Source organism: Portunus trituberculatus, chromosome 6 (assembly GCF_017591435.1).
Source record: "Portunus trituberculatus isolate SZX2019 chromosome 6, ASM1759143v1, whole genome shotgun sequence".
Lineage (NCBI taxonomy): Eukaryota > Metazoa > Arthropoda > Malacostraca > Decapoda > Portunidae > Portunus > Portunus trituberculatus.
In genome coordinates this window covers 2,239,002-2,258,888 of record NC_059260.1, presented here as the reverse complement: position 1 = coordinate 2,258,888, position 19,887 = coordinate 2,239,002, and the positions used below count along the sequence as shown (strand labels likewise).

Below are 19,887 nucleotides of genomic sequence, written 5' to 3'. Positions count from 1 at the left end.
GACACCACCACGCCACTCACACGCCACACACCGCGACACCGAGGCCACATCACCACGAATCACGTACCTGCTTCCTCATCACCACTATTTGCATATTCATATTCATTCTGGTGACTATTTGGTGATTTTATACAGCTTCAGAAAATCGTGTGGAGGATCGAAATAGTGAAGACCGTGTCCATTAATCTTCTGACCTCCATAGACCCTTGCTAATGTCAATAAAATGGTCTAATGGTACACAAATCTCACGGTAAAAATGTGTCCCAGTACTGAAGGGGTTGAAATAGTGAAGACTGTGGCTATCAATCTTCTGACCTCCATAGACCCTTGCTAATGTCAATAAAATGGTCTAACGGTACACAAATCTCAAGGTAAAAATGTGTCCCAGTACTGAAGGGGTTAAAATAGTGAAGACTGTGGCTATCAATCTTCTGACCTGCATAGACCCTTGCTAATGTCAATAAAATGGTACACAAATCTCAGATAAAAATGTGTCCCACTACTGAAGGAGTTGATATCTCATTAGCACCTCCCTCTTCTTTTCTCTCCATCCCCTTTCTGTTCCCTCCCTGACCGTCTCCTGCACATCCTCTCCCCCGCAGTGGCTGGTGCTGGCTACCCACGGCCCCCTCTCCTTCACCACACAGGCGGAGGGGCTGCTGGTGGGCTGGAATGTCAAGAAAATTAAGCAACCCGAGCTGTGGTGAGATGACGGAGCTCTGTGTCTGCTGTGTCCACTCTTCATTGCTGTCTCAAAACTGTCTCATTCCTTGTCTCGAAACTGTCTCATTCCTTGTCTCGAAACTGTCTTGGCATTCCTTACTGTCTCAAAACTGTCTCTCTCATTCCTAACTGCCTCAAAACTGTCTCACTCATTCCTCACTGCCTCAAAACTGTCTCACTCATTCCTAACTGCCTCAAAACTGTCTCTCTCATTCCTAACTGCCTCAAAACTGTCTCTCTCGTTCCTAACTGCCTCAAAACTGTCTCACTCATTCCTAACTGCCTCAAAACTGTCTCTCTCATTCCTAACAGCCTCAAAACTGTCTCACTCATTCCTAACTGCCTCAAAACTGTCTCTCTCATTCCTAACTGCCTCAAAACTGTCTCACTCATTCCTAACTGCCTCAAAACTGTCTCACTCATTCCTAACTGCCTCAAAACTGTCTCTCTCATTCCTAACTGCCTCAAAACTGTCTCACTCATTCCTAACTGTCTCAAAACTGTCTCACTCATTCCTAACTGTCTCAAAACTGTCTCACTCATTCCTAACTGCCTCAAAACTGTCTCACTCATTCCTAACTGCCTCAAAACTGTCTCACTCATTCCTAACTGTCTCAAAACTGTCTCACTCATTCCTAACTGCCTCAAAACTGTCTCACTCATTCCTAACTGCCTCAAAACTGTCTCACTCATTCCTCACTGCCTCAAAACTGTCTCACTCATTCCTAACTGCCTCAAAACTGTCTCACTCATTCCTAACTGTCTCAAAACTGTCTCACTCATTCCTAACTGCCTCAAAACTGTCTCACTCATTCCTAACTGCCTCAAAACTGTCTCACTCATTCCTAACTGTCTCAAAACTGTCTCTCTCATTCCTAACTGTCTCAAAACTGTCTCTCTCATTCCTAACTGTCTCAAAACTGTCTCACTCATTCCTAACTGTCTCAAAACTGTCTCTCTCATTCCTAACTGTCTCAAAACTGTCTCACTCATTCCTAACTGCCTCAAAACTGTCTCACTCATTCCTAACTGCCTCAAAACTGTCTCTCTCATTCCTAACTGTCTCAAAACTGTCTCTCTCATTCCTAACTGCCTCAAAACTGTCTCACTCATTCCTAACTGCCTCAAAACTGTCTCACTCATTCCTAACTGCCTCAAAACTGTCTCTCTCATTCCTAACTGCCTCAAAACTGTCTCTCTCATTCCTAACTGTCTCAAAACTGTCTCTCTCATTCCTAACTGCCTCAAAACTGTCTCTCTCATTCCTAACTGTCTCAAAACACTCCGATTTCTTCCTGTCTCAAAACTGTCTCGGCATTTCTTACTGTCTCAAAGGTTTGTGTTCTGTTTACACTTTCCCTTACTCTCTCAATACTGTCTCATCGTCCATTATTGTCTCACCGTTGTCTCTTTCTTACTCTGGCAGTGGTTTGTGACTCCCTTGCTGTGAATCAATTAATCTCTTCAGTACCAGGGCGTGTTCTCATTTTCATTATGGTGACTATTTGGTGATTCTATGCAGCTTCAGAAATATATTTGGGATTAAAATAGTGAAGACAGTGGCCATTAATCTTCTGCCCTCCATGCAAATAAAATGGTCTTATTATACTAAAAAAATGTGTTCCAGTACTGAAGGGATTAAAAATAGTGATGACAGTGGCCATTAATCTTGTGACTTCCACCTCCATAGACCCTTCCCAATGCAAGTAAAATCGTCTTATCATACACAAAAAAAGTAAATAAATAAATAAATAAAACCAAGGTAAAAATGCGTCTCGGTACTGAAGGGGTTAATTAAGTTTTTCTGTTTTATCACAAATTTCTAACTTATCTCATCCAAACACTTCCTTATCTTGCCTGCTGACACTGTCCTAAGCTTCACACACCGGGCGTCCTTCCTTCAGGATCACCACGCCCCTGACCGTCACAGTGGTCTGCTCATGTCCGTCCGCGCCTCAGCTGTGTTGCCTGGCGCTGCTGGACGGCACGCTGCTCGTCTACCAGCTGGACACTCCTCAACCTAAGCTTGTTTTAGACACCAGGTAACCTCCAACCTCACACCCCGCAGAAAAAATAAATAAATAGATAGATACAAAAAAAATAAATAAATAAATAAAATAAATAAAAAAATAAATAAAATAGGTTAATAAATAAATGTAAATGTTCTTCCAGCATTCACAATAGTCTCGTCCAAAAAATTATTACTTCTACTCTTTCCAAAACTCAGGTTCGTATTCAGAGAGAGAGAGAGAGAGAGAGAGAGAGAGAGAGAGAGAGAGAGAGAGAGAGAGAGAGAGAGAGAGAGAGAGAGAGAGAGAGAGAGGGGGGGAATTCGTATTCAGAAACGCTTTATTCTCTCACCACAATTGTTTTCCAAGGCCACAGAGATGGTTGGCGGGGTTTTCAAAACAGTTTTTCCAGTTTATAATAAAGAAATCTTGTCACTCTGCCTCTAGAACCAGAAAAAACTTGCATAAAAACAATTTGCTCTCTCACCACGACAGGGATGATGAGCGGGCTTTTCAAGAGTCTTTTGAAACAGCGGAGGTCAAACACAGAAGTGTTTGAGAATACGAACTTTATAAGCCAATCTAACTGGAGTCAACCCAACCTAACCTAACTTGACCCAACCAAACCCAACCTAACCAAACCAAATCTAACCTAACCTACCCTACCCTAACCTAACCTAACGTGGCCTGACCTGACTTCCCCCCAGTGGCAGCGTGGACAAGCACGGGATGCCGGTGTGGGCGGTGGAGTGGCGGGACTCTCAGGTAGTGAGCACCACGGCCACCAAGAAGACGCTCTCACCTGCAGGGGAAGGCACGCCCTCCTTCAGAAGACTCGTCATTGATCTCAAAGTGAGTGACAACAAAGCCTCTATTCTGAGACGCTCTGCTCTCTCACCATGACTTTCCAAAGGCCACAGGTTATTAGTTGGGTTTTCAAGAACACTTTTCTTATTAATTAAGATCAATAGGTAGATTTTCAAGAGCTTTTTTCTTATCAATGCTGAAGAAAATTTAGCAAGTAGAGGAGGTGTAGAAGAGTTACTGAATGAAAAACTGAGTGAAAAACAAAAGACGAATAGGGGAAGAGAAAAGGAAGAAAGTCAAAGAGTAGAGAACACTGTAGTTAGTAGAGGTACAGAATTTGAGGAGAATAAATGAAAGAAAATGCTGTCTTGTATCTCACTGCTGCCTTCAATCATGTAAAGGTGGAAAATTGAGCATAGGTAAAACAAAACAATGGAAATGGTAAAGATAGCTCAAAATCTCTCTCTCTCTCTCTCTCTCTCTCTCTCTCTCTCTCTCTCTCTCTCTCTCTTTCACAGACTCCGAACCAGCCCGGGTCTGAGATCGCCTATGTTCTGGTGTCTTCCTCTGAGGACGGGACAGTCAAGGAGTGGATCTTCATCAAGGGAAACCTGCTCTGCTGCACCAGTCAGTAGTAGTAGTAGTAGTAGTAGTAGTAGTAGTAGTAGTAGTAGTAGTAGTAGTAGTAGTAAAACCAATCTTTTCTCTTACTTTTCCTCCCTCATTATGTCTTTCCTTCCTTCTTTCCTTCCTTCCTTCCTTCCTTCCTTTACTTCCTCCTATCCACTTATCTCTCCCTCCTCTATTCATATTTCTCTTCATTCTTCCACTTCCCTCAAACAATAAAAATACTAACCCCTCTCTCTCTCTCTCTCTCACAGCGCTGCTCAATGTCCACCTCCCCATTTGGCTCTCCGTCAAGATTTCCGGGGGGCTCTCTGGTCTCATGGGGGCGCGGCGCAGTGGGGAGGGCCTGGGGGGGCTGCCTATCCCCCAGAGAGTCCCCGCTACCTCGCTACACTTTCGCCCCGGAGATAAAACGACGTATTTGGTGGGAACAGCGTCTGGTGAGGTGCTCTTGGTGAGTGTGTGTGTGTAGTAGTAGTAGTAGTAGTAGTAGTAGTAGTAGTAGTAGTAGTAGTAGTAGTAGTAGTAGTAGTAGTAGCAGTAGTATAGAAAACCAACCATTTTTCTTATTTTTACCTCCCTCATTGTGTGTGTGTGTGTGTGTGTGTGTGTGTGTCGTTCGGTAACCTCTGCATTCGGTTCAGATACTTTATTTTTCCTAGTATATTTCTTTTTTTTATTCGTTGTATTCAGTTTTCATTATTCTTTTTCTCTGCGTCTTTTTTTCTTTGGGTTTTTTTTTCTCTCTCTCTCTTATTCTTCCTCATCACTCTTCGCTCTTCTCATTTATTTATTCCGAGTGAACGAACGAGTGAATGAATGAAAGACAAACAAAACACAATACAAAAACACAACAACAGACATTTCAAAACAAGATAAACAGTAAAAATGGAAGAAAAAGACAAAAAAAGCACGTGGAAATAGACCAAAAACAACAACAATGGATATACTTTTACTAACTATCTCTCTCTCTCTCTCTCTCTCTCTCTCTCTCAGTGCCGTACCTTTGAGCGTGAGCGGGTGGGCGGCGTGTACGAGGGCCACACAGCACAGGTGACGCGGGTGGAGTGGCGTTTTGCAGGGGAGGACGCCAACTCTATTTTCCTGTCCGCTGCTTTAGACGATTCGATCCGCGTGTGGTACATTGACAAGCCTGCGCCCATCGCTGTCCTCAGGCTGTGTGAGGTGAGGGTCTGGGGACACGTGGGGAAGACAGCATGGTTAGCTTAGTGGTTTATTAAGGCCAGAAAGTCCGTATTTTGAAACGCTCTGCTCTCTCACCATGAATATTTTCCAAGGCCACCGGGATGACTAGCGGGGTTTTCGAGTGTGTTTCTCGTTAATAATGCAGAAATCTGTCACTCTGTCTCTAAAACCATAAAAACGTGATTGAAAACGCTTTATCTCAATACCTACGACTATTTTCCAAGGCCACCGGGATGACTAGCGGAGTTTTCAAGTGTGTTTCTCGTTAATAATGCAGAAATCTGTCACTCTGTCTCTAAAACCATAAAAACGTGATTGAAAACGCTTTATCTCAATACCTACGACTATTTTCCAAGGCCACAGGGATGACTAGCGGGGTTTTCAAGAGTGTGTCTCCAGTTAATAATGCAGAAATCTGTCACTCTGCCTCTAGAACCATAAAAACACCTTAAAAAACGAGGTTAAATTTGAATAAAGCCTCTTAAAATAGTGGAGGTGAAGCGCAGAAGTGTTTGAGCCAATGTTTCAAAGTGTAGATATAATGAGAGGTTTTGGTGTTCATTGCTGCATTGACGCTGTGTGAGGTGAGAGGGTCTGGGGACACGTGGAGAAAGACAGAGAGGTTATTTTAGTGGTTTACAAAGGACAGGAGGTAGAAAGAAGGTTACATCGAGCATGTAATGAAAGTTTTTGTGGTGTTGATTGCGGTATTTAGGCTGTGTGAGGAAAGAGGGTCAGAGAACACGTCGGGAAAGACAGCGAGGTTATTTTTGGGGTTTTTTAAAGGGCAGGAAGTAGAAAAAAGGTTACATCGAGCAGGTAATGAAAGGTTTGTGGTGTTTATTGTTGTACTGAATCTGTGTGAGGTGAGAGAGGCTTAGAACACGTGGAAGACAGCGGTGTTATTTTGGGGTTTATAAAGGAAGAGGTAGATGAAAGGTTACTCGAGGTAGATAATGTGAGGTTTTTGGTGTTCATTGCTGTATTGAGGCTGTGTGAGGTGAGAGGGTCTGGGGACACGTGGGGAAAGACCGCAAGATTAATTTAGTGGTTTATAAAGGACAGTAGTTAGAAATAGAGTTATATCGAGTTGGTAAAGAGAGGTTTCTGACAGGTTGTAGAGGTGAGTGGGCTTGTCTGACACGTGGGAGGAGAAACAGTAAGGTTATTCTAGTGGTGTATGTACTCTACCCTACCTTAACCTAACCTAACTCAACTCAAACCCAATCTAATCTAACGTAACTTCTTTTTTTCCTTTTTTTTTTTTTTTTTTTTTGTTATCCTAAGCTAGTATCTATTAAGAATAAATAAATAAAATAAATAAATAAACGCTAACCGAACCTAACGCGTTCTTGGGTGCCTTCTGCAGGAGGTGTCCGGCGGGTACCTGGACGCGTGCTGGTGTCCCTGGTACGGCAACCTGATAGCGGGCGTGCACGGGGAGGGCGTGCACTTGTGGGACATCTCGCTCTCCACACACACGCCTATCCTGTCCAAACATGTCCCTGGAGCCACGTGTGTCGCCTTTAGTCCTCACACCAGGGTAAGTGTGTGTGGGGGCGGTATAGGAATTACTTTATATATATATATATATATATATATATATATATATATATATATATATATATATATATATATATATATATAGTACCTTAAATCATCTTTATCTTCTCTATCCCTCTTATTCTTTCTCATTTCTCTTTTATTCTCTTTTCTGTCATTTTTCATTATGAACTTGTATCTATTTATGTCCTTTCATCCATCACTCCCTCTACTCTCCTCTCCTCTCCCCCCCACCTCTCTCTCTCTCTCTCTCTCTCCTACTGATACTGTATTATTACTGTTATCATCTACTCTCTCTCTCTCTCTCCAGAACGTGATGGTGGGGGACAGTGAGGGGCAGGTGAGCGTGTTTCACCTGGAGGGGCTGGAGCTCTCCGCTAACGTGTTCCTTCGCTACTCCACTAAGATCTCAAAGCTGGCTAAGATTGGCGTGATCCCCGTGGACGGACCCAGCTAGACACCCACCCACCCACGATCCGCGTGTGTGTGTGTGTGTGTGTTCTCCTATGTAGTTTCTCCTTTACCCAAGTATATATTTTCGTAAAGCATAACCCTGATTCTGGTTTTCATTACCTTCTAAACATTTTTCATCTCATTTCCCAAAAGCTACAAGGTAAAAGCCCAGATTAACCCAAAATACACCTTCAGAATACACTTACAATACACTTATTATTGCAAAGTCCTCCTCTTTCCTTCTAGTTACCTATACAATTCCTTATTCATGGCTAACACGTGGATTGCAACACACACATCACCTTCAGAAGTCCTGGTGCTGGAGGCTGAAGTGACAAGGAGGGGCTGACACACCACCACACCACACCACAGAGTAAGGCAGGGCAGGGCTGAAGGCGGGAAGAGAAAAGTAAGGCATGCATAACATTACCCGTGGCTGTTGTGGTGAGTTCTGAAGCTAAGTATGTGCAGCTTCGTACTAGAAACATAGAACTATGAACAAAAGGAGTGTGCTGGTTCAAATCTTTCTAGTGTGAAGTTATAAGTGGAAAGGGAACAGGTAGGAATGAGACAAGGAACTGTTTTCCACTCCAGCAAGCTTTTAAATGAGTACAGTGAGGAATTATCAAGTGTTTAGTGATCATTTAACAAGAATTCTGCCGCCAATGGTTAAAACACTATTGATGATCGAACCAAGGCAGCAGTGGTGGATATACCGAAGGAGGGAGACAATTTTGGGGAATGTAACACTTTTCTGATGTGTGGGAGTGTGAGAAGGGCTGGGGCAAGCTCACAGTTCCACCAGGAAAGCTGTGTTGTTTGGGAGCTGGCCGGGAAGTAACAAGAGAGCGACAAGCCTTGGTGAGTCTAACAGTTCCTTCTGAGCCAGGGATGGGCAAGTTTGGACCAGCAGGCCACTCTTGGGCTGGCAGTATACACACACACACACACACACACACACACACACACACACACAATGTACAGTTTTGGTGGCAATGCATAACATGCACACAAAGTAAATGCTCATAATGCTATAAAATTATCAACATTCAAGAAAATTTTGGATCAATGCAAAATGTTGTGGTTTTAGTCAATTTTGGTGGAAATGCATCTAATATCCAATGTTCATCTCATAAATGCATTAATATCATGAATATCCAGGTAAATTTTGTCAAGTGGTGAGATGGTGTTGTTGTAGTAACACCACACTGTCCCTCAGTGCAGCGGAGGGCCACACATTACAACCTGCTGGACAGCCTTGCCCATCCCTGCTGTGGCCTGGTCAGGACACAGACTAACGCTACACTCTGCACAACAAGTGTTCCATACAAAGACAGGAAACATAAGAAATACTTTATTATTTACATGATATATCTGTAAAACAGCAAACTGTGCATGTGTTATTATTCATTTACTTATTGTAGATACAATCTTGGCATAGATTTGAAATAAGACTGTCCTTTTGTACAGCTTTCGGGTTCCTCAACAAAAGGTGCCCAAAAAACACGGAAATGATAACCACTACTTAAGTCATAATAAATAAGGTCAGAGAGTATGGATTATAGGAAGGACACTTTCTGTAAGAGGTGGTGGTGGTGCAGGTGTGCGGCGGGTGTGGCTGACACGCCCGCCGCAGCCCCACCACGGCGGTAGCCCGAGTGTGCCACAGTATGCGAGGGAGGGATGTGGATGACGGGATGTGGATGGCCGGTGCAGAGGAACATGTGGGGCTGTGGCGGCTCCCTGGCTGCTGGATATGTCTAGGAGGAGTGGTGGGGGAGCACAGATGGTGGTGGGGGTGTGGGGTGAGGGAGTGGGTGAGGCTCCTTTCCCTACCCACCCCCTGAGGTGCTGGGGAAGGCTGGGGTGTGTGGTGTTGCTGGACTGTACCTGCTATGTTGTTAACCTTCCTTCTTGGACATAAAGAACGTACTTCACTCTCTCAGTCCAAGATCAACGTGTCTCCCTTGAGCGACCTCCTTCGCCGTCACTCTTCACTTCCTTTGCCGTTCAGACTTGTCCTTGTACTCAAACACTTCAAGACAGTGACAGCTGGTCTTGGCCACAGAGGAAGGTGGAAACACGAAACTGACAGACTGACTGACTGACTGACTGAGAAACTGACCGACAGACTGACTCACTGACTAACACAAGGAGGAGGAAGCCAAGAAAAGAAAATCAAAACTCATCTTCGTATTTCTGTTATTGTTCACCTTTGGCAGACTCAGAAAATGCATCATGTCTCATCATCACCACTGTATAATAACACCATACCCAAAGTCACTCAGGTTCCAGCGCTTTGTAACACTTCTCACACCACCAATACAAAGGCTCAAGGCTACACCACACATTGTACACATTACAATGCTCAAAACAAAACAAGCTCACATATACTCTAGGCTTGGCAGTGAGAGGTGGCAGTGTGTGTGTGTGTGTGTGTGTGTGTGTGTGTGTGTGTGTGTGTGTGTGTGTGTGTGTGTGTGTGTGTGTGTGTGTGTGTGTGTGTGTGTGTTTTTCTAGTGTTTTTCAGGTAATGTGTTGTGATGTTTGTTTCACTTTGTGCATCAGTAAGCTCCCAATGTGTGTGTGTGTGTGTGTGTGTGTGTGTGTGTGTGTGTGTGTGTGTGTGTGTGTGTGTGTGTTAATACTGGTGAGTCAGGCAGCCACCACACTGGCTGGTTGCCCTCCACCACCATCACCCCCACTGCCTCCACCAATTCCACCACCACCACCTCCTCCTCCACCACCACCACCACCACCACCACCACCACCCGGCCAGGCCCGGCACCCCGGCCTGGCCACCCCAGCAGTACCCTGTTTCACCAAGGACACAATGTCTACCTGCACCAACATTTCAGTATATTATTAAATAAAATATTGAATGCTAACACTTTTTAAATAAATAAATAAATTTACAAACAATACTGAACTCAAAGGTTCAACTTTAGGAGTGGAGAAGAACCAGTGAACAAACAGACTTCTCAGATTATATAAACCAGCTTTGGCTTTGCCAATGAAAACAGGGAGGGATGGAGGGAGGGAGGGAAGGATGGAAGGAAGGAAGGAAGGAAGGAAGGAAGGAAGGAAGGAAGGAAGGATGGAGAGAAGGAAGGAAGGAAGGAAGGAAGGAAGGAAGGAAGGAAGGAAGGAAGGAAGGAAAACAACACAACACAGGCGGAGAGAGAGTCCCCGGTGCCTCAGCTTCCTGGGAAGACGGAACGGTGACAGGACAGGAGCAGCTTGTGTCCCCGGCGAGGCGCCCCACTGCCACCTGTCACCACTGCCGCCGCTGCTGTTGCCCTTGCAAGCAGCAGCGGCAGTAGGGTGCGGCGGCGGGGCATCCTCGGCAACAAAATGAGAATACGCCAATGAGGGGCGGGCCGAGGCGGCGGCGCTAACAGAAGCTACAGAAGCTCACCGTGTGGATGTAATGAGATGAAACGTTATGCAACAAATGAACAATACTCTTGTGATATGATGAGGAAGTGACAAGGCAGAAGACCAGGACATGTGTTGTGTTGCGGCGGTCATCACAGAGACCAGGTGACGCACGGCCACCGACGTACTTGTAGTGAACCAGCTGCCGGACGGTCGCCAGGCCGGGCCAGGCTGGGCCGGGCCGGGGTCCAGGGCTGCCGGAGTCTGGCCAGTCGGAGACAACCACGGAAACAAAGCGTGACGGCTTTTTGTCGGCGTGGGAGCGACTCCCATCAGGTTTGTGACGAGAAAATAATTTAATGCATTCCTGGTTCGATAGAGTTTTAAGTCTACAAGTACAAATATCAACTTTATATCATCTATAACGAGCATATGAGCATCGATAAAATTAAGTATACTTAACAATATTGCCCCAGGGGACAAAATAATCAAAAACATTGCCATTCAAATTATCAACTTTTGTTAGTTACAAAAGTTCAGGGTTTCCACGGGAATTAAAGCCCAGTACAAAGTACTATATCAGTAACATCATCATCATCATCAGCATGGTCTGTACCATTATCAAATTTCAATATATGTACAAAAATATACATCTGGCAGGGAGTGTGTGCTCAGTACATGCCACAATATTGAGTTGCCAAGAAGGTCACCGAGGCAGGCAGGGAGGGAGGCCGGCACACCACCCCCGGCCGGCCCTCACGTCCGCACCACCGCCACCGCCACCGTGGCGCTGCCCTGGGCCTGCCACACCTGCCACTGCTGCCGTGCCTCCGCTACAAAATGTTTAGAGGTATCTGTTGAGAACTGGCATCCAGCCCAGCCCACGCACCGCGGCGCTGGGCCCGGGGCAGCAGGCATGGGGCCGGCCGGGGCATCCTGACCCCGCTCCCCATATCGGTGGCCAGCACTGCCCAGGGCCACTTGGGAGGGAGGCCGCAGCGGTGGTCTGCTTGCTGGCTGGCTGGCTGGCTGGCTGGCGGCTGGAGTGTGCTCCACACAGCACACAAGGCAATGTCTTCACACTTATGGACCTCTCAGCAAATTTGTACATTTTGGGTGGGAAGTATAACAAAAGAAAAATAAAAAAAATGTCGACTATCTGTATAAAACCATTCGTAACTAAATTTAATGATAAGGCATCACAGTTGTCACACAAGGAAGCCAAACGTTCGGGATCTTGGGCCCCCGCTCTGCACGTCACGCAACGCACGCCGCAGACCCTCGGCGCCGCGTCCCTCGCCGCACCGAGGCCTGGGAACAACCCACAATAACTTGACACCGTCTGATTGCACTACACTACTGTAACTAATGAGAGTTCTTCCTTGAGTATCTGGATCCAGCAGGGAGGCCGCCCCGCCCCGCCCCGCCACAACGGCAGCAGCGACGGCGGCGGCGCTCACTTCTCCGCTAACAAGGCATGGGGCCGGCGTGCCACCCCACCCCACCCCCCATCCTCCCAGTGCTGGGGAGAGGGGAGCAGCAGCCAGGGGAGGGGCGGCGGCTAGGCCCTGATGCGGTGCAGGCCACACTTCACATACATGACCAGCTCCGGCAGGGAGGAGTGCAGCGTGAGGGGGCTCGCCTGGTCGTCCAACTTATCAAAGAAATCTGAAAGGGGAAGTGTCATGAGGCAATGCTCTGTGGCTGTGCCCGGTGCTGTGATCCTGTGCTGGCAAGTAAGTCATGGTGTTGTATTCACTGCCCCTGTTTTGTTTTGCCTCACAGCTAAATCCTCATCTGCCAAGACATCAACAGCTGTCACCTTCAGGAGTGAAACTGTCAGCCAATCACAGGATGCACCAACCATCCTCACTACTCACTACTCACTGAAGCCTCAAGCCTGCTACTGTCTGGACTAAGGCTGCTACTTCCTCTACAAACATTACAACTGTCTGGAGACTCACACCACCACCATCACCCCACCACCACCACCACCAGCTCACCTTTGATGTTGTTTTTTGAGACATACTCGTCGGCCTCCATCCACATGTCGTGTGCAGATGCCAGGTGGCTGGACAGGCAATTCTGCTTCATGATGAGTGTGTGGATGTTGACCGGCACCGACACCATCGACACTGAGGCGTGGGCACCCTGGGGCGGCTGTGGGTGGGGCGGGGTGTGGCCCACTGGAGGCGCAGATGCACCGGCCTTGGAGCGCCCCTCTGTGCTGGTGGTGTAGCCCGAGGACTGGGACCCCTCAGAGCCCACCGACCCAGCAGGGGAGGGGGTCTGGGAGGGGTGTGAAGGGGAGCCTGCCCCCCGCTGGCCCCCCCACTGCTGCCCATTGCCTCCGCTGGTCTCAATGTTCCCAGACTTGCTAAAGTTCTGGAGACACAATGATGGTGAGTACACATGAACACAAGGGTTGGTGTGGGAAGCCATCGGACCTACACATGGCTGTCCCTGTATCACACAAGCCTTTGCCTCCACCTGTCTTAATGCCTTCAAGCCTCTCAATGACTCAGCAGGGATGGCAGGGGTTCAGTGAGCCACACACAAGACACAAGTGGCTCCGAACAGACAGGAGGGAACACTAAACACATAAGACGCTCAGATAGTTAATGAAGCGAGCCATGGAAATAAATGAGGGCCTGAAAATTAAGCACTATGGAGGGGTATGGAAGGAATAGGGAGGGAAAGAAAGAGGAAAGAAGGAAGAACTGAGGTGGCAAAAAGAAAGGAAAGAGAATGAATAAAAAGGAAAAAGGAAAAAGGGAAAGAAAAGGGTAGGAAAGGAAAAACATGGAAATTAAATTGTGAAAGGAAGAACAAGGAAGGAAGGAAGGAAGGAAGGAAGAAAGAAAAAGAAAGAAAGAAAGAAAGAAAGAAAGAAAAAGGGAAGGGAAGGGAAGGGAAGGGAAGGGAAGGGAAGGAAGGAAAGGAAAGGAAAGGAAAGGAAAGGAAAGGAAAGGAAAGGAAAGGAAAGGAAAGGAAAGGAAAGGAAAAGAAAAGAAAAGAAAAGGAGAGAAGAGAAGAGGAGAGGAGAGGAGAGGAGAGGAGAGGAGAGGAGAGGAAAGTAAAGGTAGGAAAGGAAAGAAAAGAAGATAATAAAGGAAAGAAGGAGTGAGTGAGGGGCACAGTACATGGTGGGGGAGAGGGGGGTGGAGAGGTGCAGGGGAGGCAGCATCTCACCTGGAAGTACTTGTGTAGCTGCCTCTGTGTGTCTTTGTGCTCAAACCGACACATTTGATAGATCTTGAGTGACAGCAGACTCTGGCACCGCAAACTGAAACAAACGCACACACACACATTAACTCTAAACCATTACAAAACACACTGTACCAAAACAAACACACACACACACACACACACACCACATAAACAAGAAAAAAAGAGAGAGAGAAGAAAAGAAAAGAAAGAGAGAGAAGAAACCCTATGCCCAGTAAAAACACACCTTTCGAATTAAACTGTACCAAAACAACAAAATGGGCCGTTTTTCTTTACTCTTTCTGTAACCCTTGGCCATTTTTTCCCCATTACATAATAAAAAAAGAAAAAAATTGAGTAATATATAAACAGGCAGATGAATAGACAATACAAAGGGAATACAAAATACACCATCATCATCACCATTTAACATCCGCACTTTCCGATTGGACGTGCGATGACTGATTTCCACAACTGGTGATCTTGTGCCATATACATACACATAATGCATAGAGTGGAGACACAAACACATGAGTAAACAAGAGGTACTATATAAAGATACACACCAGGATGAGGGGGACAATGTGTTACTAAGGAGAGGACACATTATTTGCAAGTTACAGCTAAAGTTTGTGGATCATTGACACTAAAGTTATGAGAGAGTGAGAGTGAGAGTGAGAGAGAGAGAGAGAGAGAGAGAGTGAGAGAACATTACTAACCTTATAACAGCCAACTTAGCATTAATGGACCCCTCCTGGTTTTCTCTCCTAAATACGGAGGAGACCCATCTGAGGAGGAAGACGACAAGCATTATTACTACTTCACATCAATATCCACCTTCAATTTTAACGACAATCAACATACATAAAGGTGAATGTGTAATGTTTGTATTCTAGCAATTGGCACCACACACACACACACACACACACACACACACACACACACACACACACACACACACACACACTCAATTCATCACTCGTTCTCTCTCTCAGCACTCAATTCTTCACTTCTAGTCTCCCTTGCACTCAAATATTTCATTCTACCTCTCCGCAACACTCAAATTATCACAAAATCTTCCCCTGGCGCATTACACACACACACACACACACACACACACATTCTGTCTTTCACACACTCAAATCATCACAGCTTCTCTCCCATCCAACACTACACAAACACACAAGCAAATAAACACTCAATTGTCTCTTTCCCAAACTCAAATCATCACAGCTTCTCTCGCAACACTACACACACACACCTAAATTCCACCCCTCCTTCCCACACTCACTTGATGAAACGGAGAGTGTCCTTGTACATGGTGAGTGAGGCCGAGGCATCGTGGTCTGTCTCCATCGCTTTGCCGCTCAAGATGAAGTACAGAGCAGCCTCCAGGTACTTCATAGCCTGCATGGACCGGTCCGTCTCCTCGTCCGCTATGTGTTTCAGCTGCTTGGCGCGGTTCAGGTAGCAGTTGTAATCCCTGGGGGGCGACAGAAGGTGTTTGCGTTAAGTTTGCGTCACGTGTGTGTGTTTTCTTTAGCACATATTGACTAAGGGGTGATCATGAGGGATTTCAGAGCTACGTGACTGGCTGGCTCCTTCAGTTAGATTTACCTGTTTATTTCTGGTATTCTGGTAAACGGTCGGTCTTGTTGGTTTGCATAGTGTCCATGCAATAATGTCCTGCAAAGAAGCATACTTGTTATATTACAGCCTGGTGTCCCAACATGCCTGCCCCACCCTGCCCTGTCCTGCTCTACCCTGCACCACTCACTGACATGCCAACACACACCCTGCTACACCACACCTCAGCACACCACCACTAACACCACACCCTTAGTAGTGACTTGCAGGAGTATTAGTAAGCACCTGACCATCTCTAGTGTATAGTTAACACCCAGCGGAACCAGGAACACCCAAGATAACACCCAATAACACCCAGTAACACAACAACACTTACTGGTCCCCTGCTGGTCTGGAGGGAGGAAGGGTGGTGGTGGCGGTGTTGGGGGTGGTGCTTGGACCTGGTAACCGCTGCCCGTGTGGTGCCGCTAAGTTCCCAGGGTACCACGGTGCCTCTGACGACTCTGGCACCTTGGCCGCCGCCTCCCCCGACCTGCAGCTCACTCGGGACTCGTGCTCAGAAACCGGCCGGGATGTGGTGTAGCCGCTGCTGTCGCCACATGGGGTGCTGCCACTCTCATCTGCCTTGTCCTGGGGGGAGGAAGGGGTAGTGGTTAGGTGTGGTGTGACTGTATGATATATTTGAGAAGTGACTCATTGATTTACAGAATGAAGGTGTGAAATAAAACTAGAAACACAAGCTGACTAACAAACAGATACACAAGTCAGTGAGGCCAAATACAATGAATACAACACAAACTGACAAACACACACACTGGAGGGAGGAGAGAAAATGTTACAAGTGAGGAACATTACTGCTAATTACACAAGAGAGAGTAAGAGCAAGAGAAGTACAAGAAGAAGCAAGTTATATCAGACCAGTGTACACGTCACAGCTCTCTCAGGACAAGTCTAGCCTGCAGAACATAATACTTTCAGTGACGGAACAACAGACTGACTCAAACAATTCCAGTGATGGATAAGCTACAGAAAAGAACAGTTAATCCCTTCAGTACCATGACGTGTTTCCATATTCATTTTGGTGACTATTTGGTGATTTTCTACAGATTCAGCAACTCATGTGGGGGATTAAAATAGTGAAGACTGTGGCCATTCATCTTCTGCCCTCCATAGACCCTTCCTAATGTCAATAAAATGGTCTAATGGTACACAAATGTCAAGGTACAAATGTGTCCCAGTACTGAAGGGGTTAAGGACCTTGGTAGTAGAGCAAGCTTAACAGGGCTCTACATACACACCTGGCCTGGAAAACAACACTACGCAGAGAACAAGGCTTTACCAATACAAATATATACTGAGAAACAAAATTGTGTTGATGATTTAGCCAGAAACACAATAATCGGCAGAGGAACAAGCATAACAAGGCTCTAAGACAACAAATCTAGACAGACACAACATTTAGTAGAAAACAAGCAAAATCAAAGCTCTACATGCAGAAATCTAGCCTGTAAAACAATATTTAACAGAAAAATAAGCATGTCAAGGCTCTAAGATAACAAAATCAGCTTCAAACACAACATTTAGCAGAAAAACAAACATATCAAGGTTTTAACAGACATAAAATTAGCCTCAAACACGACATTTACTAGATAAGAAGCATATAAAGCTAAAACAGACATAAAACTTGCCTCAAACATGACATTTACTAGAAAAACAAGCATATCAAGGATCTAAGACACAAAACCAGCTTCAAACATAACACTTACCAGAGAAGAAGCATAACAAGGCTCTAGACACAAAACTACCCTGAAAAACACAACATTTAGCAGAAAAACAAGAAAATCAAAGCTCTATGGACAGAAATCTACCTTGAAAACAGAACACTTACCAGAAAAACAAGCATAGCAAGGCACTAACAGACACAAAATCAGCTTCCAACACAACACTTATCAAAGAAGCATAACAAAACTCTACAACACAAAACAACACAACACGCAAATTGACAGGCAAGGGAACAGTGCAATGGTGGGCAGAGCAAGCAGCAAGCAAGTAAAGGGCCTCGACACAGCCTGGTGCCACCTGCCGTGCAGCCCACCTTGCCACACAGCCGCGGGTGGGTGGCGGTTGAGCGCGGACCAGAAGGGGTGGCGCTGGTGTCCGCCTCCTCACTGTACTCCGCCTCCTGGTGATTCAGCGCTGACTCCTCCGCCACTCCATTGAAGCCCTTGTGGGAATACTGGAGGTGGAGGGAGGCAGCTGTCATTCCATGGCCCGCCTACACTGTCAACACCACCTGCTACACCACCGCTACACCACTGCTACACCTCACCCACACATCTGTCCATCTAAGGCCCATATTCTGAAACGCTTTGCTCTCTCCCCATCACTACTTTCCAAAGGCTCCAATTGAAGGTACTTGTGTTTTTAAGGGCATTTCTATGGTTCTGGTGAAGGATTGGCAAGATTTCTGGGTTAAGGAGAAACTGTCTTGAAAACCCAGCTAGTCATCTGTGTGGCCTTGGAAAATTGCTGTGGTGAGAGAGCAAGACGTTTCTAAATATGGGCATAAGTTAAGCCAGTCCCAAAGCCAGCAACACCCACCCACCACCACCACGCCAAGCCAGGAGACAGTGCTGTGGGTATTGCAGCAACCACACCACCACATCCCACAGAGACACCCAGAAAACTTGAAAACCAAACACTCAGAAAACTTAAAGACTGAACACTCAGAAAACTTGAAGACCAACACTCAGAAAGTTTGAAGACCGAACACTCAGGAAACTTAAAGACCGAAACACTCAGGAAACTTGAAGACCGAACACTCAGAAAACTTGAAGACTGAACACTCAAACTAAGACAAGATACTGGGATGAGATGAACACCACACTACCACACCACACCACACCACACCTTGCTCCTTCAAATTACCCAGAATTCCACCATACAGAGACATTAGACATACCAACACCCAGAAAATTTGAAGGCGAACACTCACATTACGACAAGATTCTGGGACGAGATGACCACCACAACACAAGACACCACCACACCACATCACCACACCACATCACCTCAGCATACCACCACAGCAACACCACACCACCACAGCCTCACCTGACTAGATTGCTGAGAATGCTGGGGTCGCTGTGGGTGCTTCAGAGTGGGATCATCCTTCTCCTGCGGCCAGCTGTGGTGTGTGTCGTCTGCTGAGCGTTGGCTGGCCGCCCTGGAGCTGGAGGGGCTGCTGGCCATGGCGTCAGGTGTGCCCAGACTCTTGCACATCCTTGGTTTTTACTGTGGTTCTCCCCGCACTCACTGTTCGCACGAGAGTTGCTCCGAGTGCTCTCCAGACTGAGGAAGTGGTGAGGATGATAGTGGAGTAGTTACAGGTGGCCACTAAATATTAATTGTTGATACATATATACCAGTGGCCATTAATCTCTCCAGTACCAGGATGTGTTTTCATATTCATTCTGGTTACTATTTGGTGATTTTATGCAGCTTCAGAAACAAATGCTGGGGTTAGAATAGTAAAGACCCTGGACATTATTCTTTTGGCCTCTATAGACCCTCTCTAATGTCAATAAAATGGTCTAATTGTACACAAATTGTTAGGTAAAATATATGTCCCAGTACTGAAGGGTTTAAAATATGAAGACTATGGCTATTAATCTTCTGACCTCCATAGATCCTTACTGATGTCAATAAAATTATTTAATTGTACACAAATCTCAAGGTAAAAATGTGTCCCAGTACTGAAGGGGTTAAAATAGTGAAGACAGTGGCCATTAATATCCTGACCTTCATAAATTATCTAATAGTACACAAATCATAAGGCAAAATTTTGTCCCAGTACTGAAGGGGTTAAGAGTACAATGCCACACTCAGCTCTAGACAGTCAGTTACCACCACCACCACCACCACAGTCAGCGCCACACCCACCTGCTGTCCCGGTCATGCGCTCGTTTCCTGGACCACTTCTCACTCTCCACGCTGCCATCCCGCCTCCCCCGACCCTCTGTACTGCTGCTGCCACCAGGAAGGCCCAAGCTCTCCTGAGGGTGGCGGTCACTCCCCTTCTGCAAGAGTAGGGGTGATTGATGCATTGATGGACACAACACAACACTGATTCCTTACTTGTAAACTGACACACACACACACTCACTGCAATATTATCTCTATCACCAGATGCACACACACACACACACACACACACACACACACACACACACACACACACACACACTCAATACCACACACCAGACAAACAAACACCCTCAATATCTCCACACACACTACCACACACCACCATGACCACCACACACAA

General features: G+C 46.2%; 2 protein-coding genes across 2 annotated transcripts in view; one reads left to right on the top strand and one right to left on the bottom strand.

Annotated features, from left to right (window-relative positions):
* Positions 1–7,492, top strand: part of LOC123516894 (dynein axonemal intermediate chain 4-like) — an 11,076-nt gene extending 3,584 nt beyond the window's left edge. The window contains exons 7-14 of the mRNA XM_045276638.1: positions 603–703; positions 2,628–2,765; positions 3,440–3,584; positions 4,058–4,166; positions 4,421–4,620; positions 5,163–5,351; positions 6,742–6,915; positions 7,246–7,492. Of these exons, the coding sequence (XP_045132573.1) occupies positions 603–703; positions 2,628–2,765; positions 3,440–3,584; positions 4,058–4,166; positions 4,421–4,620; positions 5,163–5,351; positions 6,742–6,915; positions 7,246–7,392 (1,203 nt within the window). The 3' untranslated portion in view covers positions 7,393–7,492. The remainder of the gene's footprint in view (positions 1–602; positions 704–2,627; positions 2,766–3,439; positions 3,585–4,057; positions 4,167–4,420; positions 4,621–5,162; positions 5,352–6,741; positions 6,916–7,245) is intronic.
* A 1,235-nt stretch (positions 7,493–8,727) lies between these two features.
* The window catches only part of LOC123518405 (AF4/FMR2 family member lilli-like), a 39,879-nt gene continuing 28,719 nt past the window's right edge, over positions 8,728–19,887 (bottom strand). The window contains 11 exon segments of the mRNA XM_045279220.1: positions 8,728–12,434; positions 12,770–13,151; positions 13,959–14,052; positions 14,693–14,761; positions 15,265–15,456; positions 15,591–15,659; positions 15,937–16,190; positions 17,656–17,796; positions 18,675–18,847; positions 18,850–18,911; positions 19,503–19,639. Of these exon segments, the coding sequence (XP_045135155.1) occupies positions 12,328–12,434; positions 12,770–13,151; positions 13,959–14,052; positions 14,693–14,761; positions 15,265–15,456; positions 15,591–15,659; positions 15,937–16,190; positions 17,656–17,796; positions 18,675–18,847; positions 18,850–18,911; positions 19,503–19,639 (1,680 nt within the window). The 3' untranslated portion in view covers positions 8,728–12,327.